This window comes from Trichosurus vulpecula, chromosome 7 (genome assembly GCF_011100635.1).
Source record: "Trichosurus vulpecula isolate mTriVul1 chromosome 7, mTriVul1.pri, whole genome shotgun sequence".
Lineage (NCBI taxonomy): Eukaryota > Metazoa > Chordata > Mammalia > Diprotodontia > Phalangeridae > Trichosurus > Trichosurus vulpecula.
Window position 1 is genome coordinate 47,377,759 of NC_050579.1, and position 8,816 is coordinate 47,386,574.

The window sequence follows — 8,816 nt, forward strand, 5'->3', positions numbered from 1 at the left end:
ATCTTCCATCATCCTATTCCATAATGTTTTGTAAGTGAACTTGCATAAACAAAACAAAACAAAATTAAAAAAAAAAACCCTGGAATAACCCTTTCCTGCTATGTTTCTCTACTTGGAAGGGAAATAAGAGTTTGTTGCCTGAGGCAGCTTCTGGGTAGTTTTTGCCTCTTCACTGTAGTAATTCTTTTGTATTAAATGTGTTATTTATCTATGTTTAATGTAGAGAGTTTACTTTCTCTCAGATATGATAATAATCAGAGTCAATGTCTTTTCCTTTGTCCATTTCTCATTTCATAGTCAACAGCTTTTAAAAACAGGATAAAGCAGCTGTAATTCTACATATTTCTTCATCTTTTCTTCTAATTTGACATTCATTTTGCCTTTTGTCCTAAAGCATTGCAGACAGACAGCTTATTCTAACATGTCTCCCATAATGATTTCCTGGGTTTTGTTTGTTTTCGACATCCAATGTCTTTTAAGTGTCTTTTTGAAGCAAGTATTCATAATACACAGGTGGGAGGCTTCTGAGTAGTCTTTGACCATTTAACTTTATTTATCCTAAAAAAATTGTACAACAGTTTTCTCTCTTATCCCTTTCTTACTTTTATATTGAAGTTATTGAATACCAAGGTATAAATTGTCTTGGTTTGGAGGATCTTGTCAGGTTCTTCATATGATTTCTCTATGCTTAATCCTTTTAAAAAAATAGCAGCTCAAAGTTGTTATCTGCATGGTAATGTGCTTGCTTATATACACTGCAAGTAAGCACTTTAAGTCAATAGCTCCGGGAGTCTCATGAAATGCTATTTCCTCTTTCACATAGTGAAACCAATACCCCCAATTCTCTTCTTTACTTTTCTGTAGATAACCTGCAAGCTTTCCTTCCATTTAGCTGCACTTTCTTTATATCTTCTGATTTAATTATAGTGAGAATACTAATATTAGTATGATCCAATTCCTTCAGTAGTGTATCTAGCATTGGACAAAGACAGCACATTAAGAGTAGGAAGAGTTACATTTTAATGTTTCCATTTTCCACCATTCCATCAATAGCAAAGTTTTATATTTTTTATCTGTTTCATGAGTTACCATGGCCAAAAGACTCTATCCATAGTGGCTAACTTTTTGGTCATGAGTCTTTCTGAGGTCTGCTAGGCTTCTACTCACACAACAGAGAGTATTTTCCTGGAAGCACACACAATGCCTTTCCAGTTTATGAGATATTCTTAGACTCTGTGCTCTGTGCTCCATTACTACAGTCTTTGAGTATCCAGGGTTACCTCTTTGCAAGATGAGTCATAGGAGTAACATTTTATAGAAAAATATTTGTTCTTGTCAGGGGTGGTGGCATATACCAAAAGGGCCTCTCTGCTCCTGATAAACTGCAGAAGAGTCAAATGCAGTTTGAGCAGCCAGGGCTGGGCAAGAACCAAGCTCTAGTAAATGTGGGCCCTATACACCATTACAACTGTAATCCCTGCTATTAGGGGAGGTTGAGGCAGGTAGATAGCTTGAACTCAGTAATTCTGAACTGCAATAGGTCCAAAGCCATTTGGATTTCTAAGTTCAGCACCAATATGGCGAGCCTCCAGGAGCACAGGGTCAACAGACTGCCTAAAGAGGGGCAAATTGGCCTGGATTGGAAAGAGAACAGGTTAAGGCACCTATTATAAGTAGTGGGATTAGGCCTGTGAGTGGCCACTGCCCTTCCAACCTGGAAGACCCAGTCTCAAAACAAAACAAAAAAACAAAAAAGAAAAGAAAAGGCATTGTTAACATTGACTTTTGTATCTGCACCAAATAGATAATTAAAAAGAAAGGACAACATAAGCTTGTTAAAGACAGTGACTAGAATAGTGGGTAGAGGATGTCCTGCACAAAGTCCAAATAGAACTTAGATTTCTCCATCAACGCAGAAGTTATACTGATTCTTCTGCTTGCAAATGACATTGTGCTGATTGCACTGAACCCTGGGACATTATGGGATCCTCTCAGTGTGGTGCATACTAACTTGAAAGAGATTGACCCAGCCATTTAAATAGGAAAAATAAAGCAGATGAAGAATAAATGCTATGGAGATTATGACATGTAGTTGGACAGTTAATCCATTGAATTAGTTTATCAATACATGCATCTTGGACAGGTGCTAAAGATGAACAATGAGCTGAACCCAGCATTCAGTAGGAGAGGATAAGCCTATCTTGCACTTATGAAATGTGTAGGAATTTCGATGTTCCCTTCGTAGAAGCTTATCTTTTAAAAATCAATATTCTCTTGAAGCAAGGGCACTATGATCTCAAAAAAATTACAATTTCAGGGGACCTATAGGACAATGGAAAAGCCCATTGTGAGTGAAAGTAGGCCTCTGTATGACTTAAATGTAAGAAATAGCATAAAAGACATCATTGAAGATGTTTTGTTGTTCATTTGTATCCAACTCTTTGTGACCCCATTTGGGGTTTTCTTGGCAGAGATGCTGGAGAGGTTTGCCATTTCCTTCTCCAGCTCATTTTACAGATGAGGAAACTGAGGCAAACAGGGTTAAGTGACTCGCCCAGAGTCACACAGCTAGTAAATGTTTGAGACCGGATTTGAACTCAGGAAGAAGAGTCTTCCTGACTTGAGGCCTGGCACTGTATCCACTGCACCACGTAGCTGCCAATTGAAGATGTATACAACCATAAAAAGAGGTTGGTCTGTCATGTAGCAAGGACAAAGGTAACATATAGGCAGTTAAGTGTAGCACACATAGTCTCAAAAATAGAAAAAAATACCAGAGGAAGTTCTCCATTACATTAGGTAGTTCTATTATGAAGGATTAATGGAAGGATATGGGAAGTAGCTGCATAGGATGACTAGGGTGGATGGATGGCTTGTGTTCTGTACCAGAGTGATCATGGATATGACCACAGATTCACTACAGTATAAGTACATGGACCATAGTTTGTAATATGCACACAACTTGAAAGGAATGACTCTCTAGTATGCAATTTGGACTTCTCCTTAGTTTGAATATGTCTTACTCCTCCCTCCTCCCACTCACTTCAATTCTAAACTAGTAAAGATTTTTTTCTTTTGTTCACAATTGTAATTTTCTTCCAAGGAATTCAATTCACTTCAAGTAAGCATCCTGCCCTCTTGACAACCCTATGAGGCTGGGAAGAGGTAGGTATCACCCTTAACTTATTTAAAGGGAAATCAAAGCTTAGAGCAGATAACTGACTTGCTTGGTATCCTTCTGTTCAAGGTGGGCAGAGTCAACTCTTCTGACTCTTACCCCTACTATGTTTCCAAGTTTGGGGCAGGGGCGGGGAACAGCCTGATTCTCAGGGCTTACATTAGCCAAGAACTGCCCTGGCTGCCTCTGCCTTGTATGAGGATCAGAGGGGCCCTATTGGAAACATAGGGAGAATGGCTTCTTAATAGTAAGTTACATTTGTAAAGCACTTGACCAGTTTCAGTGGCTTTCTCATCTCATCCTCACAAGAGCCCTGTGAGGTAGGTAGGCAGTGTGGTTTTTCCACAACGTAGACCCATAGGACCATAAATGGAGAATTGGGAGGGACCTCAGAGACCATCTGGTCCAAACCTCTCATTTTACAGATGAGGAAACTGGGGCCTGTAGAAATAAAGTGATTTGCCACAAATCTCACAGCTCTTACGTATCAGAGGCAGGATTTGAACTGAGATCCTCTGACTCTAGAGCCTCTGCCTCTCTTCCCAGTGTAGCACACTGCCTCATCCCAGCTTGGATCGAGAGAAGTTGTGTCTTTGAGGTTTCAGTGTTGTGGCTCTTCGTTGTGCTTACTGACGTTTCCAGTTGGACCTGGTTCTTACTCTCTTGGTCACTGGTTTCCCCCAGTTGCTGTCTTTTGGAGTGAAGGACCCTTTGCTATTTTCAGTGTGGCACAGGCTCCAGAGGGCAATCCTCCTCAAATGTCCATTTCTTGCTCAGTCCCCTTGCCTTGTTCTTGGATCATCTATCTAACAAGGGATATGACCCAGGAGCTGGGGATGGCATAACACTTCTACCAAGTGGAGCCCTGGGAGGTGATAATCTGGGGTCATGCTGGTTTACTTTATCAAATGCCACCTGCTTCAGAAGCCCCTGGCCTGGGACCCACTCCATATGGGGCAAGAGTCCCTACTGACATGGGAATCAGATAGCTCTGCAGTAGCTTTTTTGGGGGAAGATGTGGCATTAAGGGCGTTTTCTGGGGAAGAAAAGCACTTACCATTCTTTTCCCACTCTTCTCTAAGAGAAAAGAGCTGTAAGTTCTTGAGTGAATATGCATGCTTAGGACTACCATTTTATAGGCTCACAGGTGGGCAAGAAGAGACATAAGAAGTCCTCCAGTCCAGTCCCAGCATTTTAGAGATGAGGAAATGAGTTTTGAAGACATTAGGCGACTTGGCAGCTATCACATAAGGCAGTGAGCTGTGAAGCTGGGATTCCAACCCGGTCTTCTGACTCCAAGTTCAAAACTGGCGCCTATTCCTTTGGGTCAGGATAACTCTCTTCAAAGAGAATTTATCGGGAGAGTTTCTACCTCCCACAGAAAACCAAACACACCCTAAGGCTATGCAAAGCAGGATGTGAGGTTCAAGTGGATTCCCTGCAAGACCCTTCCAGCAGTATCTCTCCCTGCCTCACAATAAACGTCCCTTGGTCTCCAGAGGCTGGTTTACTCCAAGTGTTCGGCAGCCGACTGAGTAATCCTCATGATATACCTGGGAGGCAGAGAAGCAACAAGTCTTATCCTTTTTATAGACAGACAACAGGCACAGAGAGATGAAGGGTCTGGACAGAAGTTACGCAGCAAGAGGTGGAATTAGAAGGAGAATCCAGGTTTCTTGACTTCAGTGCCTGTTTCTCTCGTTAGGCGCCCAGCCTGTTTCTCCTGACGAGTATAGATGGAGAGTTAACCCGATACACTCTTTCAGGGGCAAAAACCTTAAGACAAGTTGTCTTAGCCATGGAATGGCAAGTGTGCACAAACATGAACAAATGTGACAGCACCAGCAGGAGTAGCAAAATGCCAGTAGTGTAGACATGCATGAATGGGTCTACATAGCATGAAGCAGCTTCCCTTAGAAGAGGATACAGATTTGCTTTCTTTTCCTTTTTTAACTGGTTAGGAGATAGCAGCATTTTCTGGCACTGATTTGGCTTTTTCCTCCATGAAAATGGGTCTTCAGGAACAAAGTTGCAGACCCAGCCCTACCAAGGGAGCTTTCTCACCTCCCTGGACAGGGAAGTCTAGTGATCCTGGCTTAGCTGTTTACGGATGGAATCACTGGGTCAAGTCCATTGGAATTCTTATTCAGGGAGTTTGGTGAAGTATGTATTGCTGATGTGGTGAGATTCCAGGGGATCAGAAAGGGCCACCTGTCAGAATGTATCTCTCCTGACCCATCTGCCACACTTTCTGACATGTCTCCCTTAGAAAATTGTTCCTTTGATCTAAGGCATTGTCCTTTAAAAAAATGCAAATATTCTACTCTCCATCTCAACACACAAAAGGATCTTAATGTGGATCATTTCAGATCCTCTTCCTCTGTGGTAGCTGAGAAAATGGAGGCACAAAGGGAATAGGGATTTTGATGTAAAGGAGGAAGGAAGATTAACTTTCACGTGTGGGGGTATTGCCCACTGGGAAGACAGGCTTGGGTGGGACAACAGTGTGAGAAATCTCAGGCAACCAGAGGTGCGGAGGAACAAAAAGATGGAGAGAAATGGGAGCAGAAAGGAGACTAGAAGGGAACCTTCGAAGACACCTTCAGCTACTTCCCAATTTTGCTCAAAGTGATACCTCTAGCACTTTGTCTTTGTTTACTTGTTTTTCAGTCGTGTCTGACTCTTCATGACCCCATTTGGGTTTTGTTTTGTTTTGTTTTGGTTTTTTTTGGCAAAGATACTGGAGTGGCTTGCCATTTCCTTCTCCAGTTCATATTATAAATGAGAAAACTGAGGCAAACAGAGTTAAGTGATTGGCTCAGGGTCACACAGCTAATAACTGCTGCCAGATATGAACTTGAGTCTTCCTGACTCCAGGCCCAGCACTCTATCCACTGTGCCAGGTCTGCTTTCCAGACAAGGTTGAAGTTGACCTATGGCTTGGTTTAAGTAGGAAATTCTGGTTTCTTTATGTCTGCTTCTTCTCAGGGAGCAGGTCAAAATGGTTGCCTTTAGACAAGGGGCTTCCAAAATTTCACTTATGACATTGATTCCGTCACTATGACACTTGCTTCTGAATATACAACACATATACAACTCCTGGGAATGGTTTCACAAGGTGCCCATACCACCTGGTGTGGGTCTCCCTTTTCTGATGGCTCTGTTCAGAGGGACGTGTAGCCTGCTCTAAGGGCCAGCTCTGTCTGGGAGTCATCTCCAGCTGGTGCCTTCCCTCCTGGGACCAAGTTTGATCTCAGGCTTTGGTGAAAGTTCAGATATCTGGCTAAACTATTGGTCCTTGAAGAGAACAAAGGGATCAGAAAATAATGAGGGGAGGGAAGGGAAAGGAAGGGAAAGTGTGAAGATGCCCCCAAGACTACATTGACTTAGAAGGTCATTTTATAGGCTGAGGGGAGAGTTTAGGGTATAACACTTCTCTTCCTCTGAAGGAGCTCTAGCTTAGGGAGGGACCTGAGGCCAAAGGGACCTCCAACACTGGCCAGTGAGAACCCAGGGAATTCCTAGCTCAATGACTTGGAATTGTACAGAATTTAGTGGACTCTATCCTATTCCCTAAACTGTAAAACAGCTGTGGCTTGGCTACAAGGTTGACGAGATGTGACTACAAAGCAGTGAGACATCTTCCATGAGGAACACACAGAATCATTACCTATCATGGCTCCTATGGGTGGGAGGTACATGGACTGGGTCAGTGAGAAGGCTAAGGACTAGTAGCCACTCCAAGACTCTGGTCAGATGGGCTCCTGAGATAAAATGGGGCCAAGAAGGACTTTGGGGGTGAAGGAGTGTGGAAAACTTCTGGCACTTGGGGATGCTATCGATTGGCCTCAGGGTAATGGGTCTGCTTTGATGGCCTCTGGAGAAGGGAAAGAGTTTCTAGAAAGGGGTCATTTCATAGCAGGCTTCATCTACCATTACGCTAGAGAACCATTCCAAGTGAAGGGTAAAAGAATGAGAGATAATATTCAAATCATTTAAAAAATCTTTTCTTCTCTTGCCTTCTTTCTTTGCTTTGTGTTTGTTTGTTTGGCTCCTTCTCATACAGTCAAATCATCCGACCTTGCCCGGCTGCTGGCTTTGCTTAGCCGGCTGAGGGGTCTGGTGTCATCTGCTGCCAGCTCTGGGCATGGTGGCGCCTTCTCCACTGGCAGCTCTGGCTTATCTCCTGCCTTCCTTTCTACTGGGGTCCCTGCCTTCTCCTTCTCCTCCTCCTGCCCCACAGGGGCCTCTGGTGCCTCCGGGGTCACTGCCTCTGGTTCCTGCCTTTTTTCTTCCTCCTCTGGTGGCGCCTCCGCCTCCTCCTCTTCATGCTCTGCCTCTACTTCCTGTTCTCCCACTTGAGCATAGGAAGGAAGAGTCTCGGTGTAAGCCCGGGACAGATCTCCCAGGGGTCCAGTGCCAATCTTCTCTTCAAAACGGCTGAAAGGTGTGGTAGCAAGAGGCCTCGTCTCCACCACCCCAACCTCAGTCAGGGGGAAATAGTGGGATACGATCTTCTCTTCTTCTAGGAGCTGGTAGCCCTTGGCCTTTTGGATGGAGGAGACAGCAATGGAGTGGAGGGATTTCTCAGGGATCTCCCCCAGGGGTTGTTCAGCGGGTCTATTGAAAGCAGATCGGATTCTCTTCATGCCCAGGTGGCTGATTTCCATGATGTTGAGGAACAGGGACACAGAGGCCACAGACAGCATGAAAAGGATGAAAATGGTCTTCTCGGTGGGTCTTGACACGAAGCAGTCCACCACATTGGGGCAGGGCCATCGGCTACACTGATACAGGGGCAGGATCCGAAAGCCATACAAGAAGTAATGTCCCACTATGAAGCCTACCTCAAAGAGAGTCTTAAAGATGATGTGGCAGATGTAGGTCCTCAAGAGGGTCCCTTCCAGCCGGAACTTTTTGGTGCCCTTGGTACTGTTGCTACTCTTCTTGGTACTGCCTTGATCCAGGGCTAATGGCAGCCTCTCACCATTGCCCCCAGACTGCTGGCACATCTCCTCAGCTTCCCTCTCCTTCCGCTTTTCTTCCATACGGACGTGGTGCACAGCATGACCCACGTACACCAAGGATGGAGTGGAGACGAAGATGATCTGTAAGACCCAGAGGCGGATGTGGGAGATGGGGAAAGCCTCGTCGTAGCAGACATTCTCACAACCTGGTTGTTGGGTGTTACATACGAAGTCTGACTGCTCGTCTCCCCACACAAATTCTGCCGCCGTGCCCAGGATGAGAATCCGGAAGATGAAGAGGACGGTGAGCCAGACCCTGCCGATGACCGTGGAGTGCTCATTCACCTCCTCTAAGATGTTCCCCAGGAAACTCCAATCACCCATTTTTCACCACCTAGGGGAAGAAGAGTACAAACAAAGTGAGTGGACAAAGCATGAGCCATTGTCTTTTTTTTTTTTTTTTCTGAGGCAGCACAGTTTAGTGGCAAGAACACTGGACTTAAAGTCATCTGAAATCAAACCTCATTGCTGACGCTTGCTAGTTGTATGGCCATGGGAAAATCATTTAACCTCTCTGGGCCTTAGATTGTTCATTTCTAAAATGGGAAGGGCAGATGAAGGGCAGATAGTGGTGCCGTAGTACATAGAGTGCTGGGGGAATCAGGAAGACT

General features: G+C 44.4%; 1 protein-coding gene across 1 annotated transcript; it reads right to left on the bottom strand.

Annotated features, from left to right (window-relative positions):
• Window positions 1-7,236: 7,236 nt before the first annotated feature.
• GJA8 (gap junction protein alpha 8) lies at window positions 7,237-8,529 on the bottom strand. Its single transcript, XM_036769095.1, has one exon. It carries the CDS (start codon window positions 8,527-8,529, stop codon window positions 7,237-7,239), a length of 1,293 nt encoding a protein of 430 aa, XP_036624990.1.
• Between the last annotated feature and the right edge of the window lie 287 nt (window positions 8,530-8,816).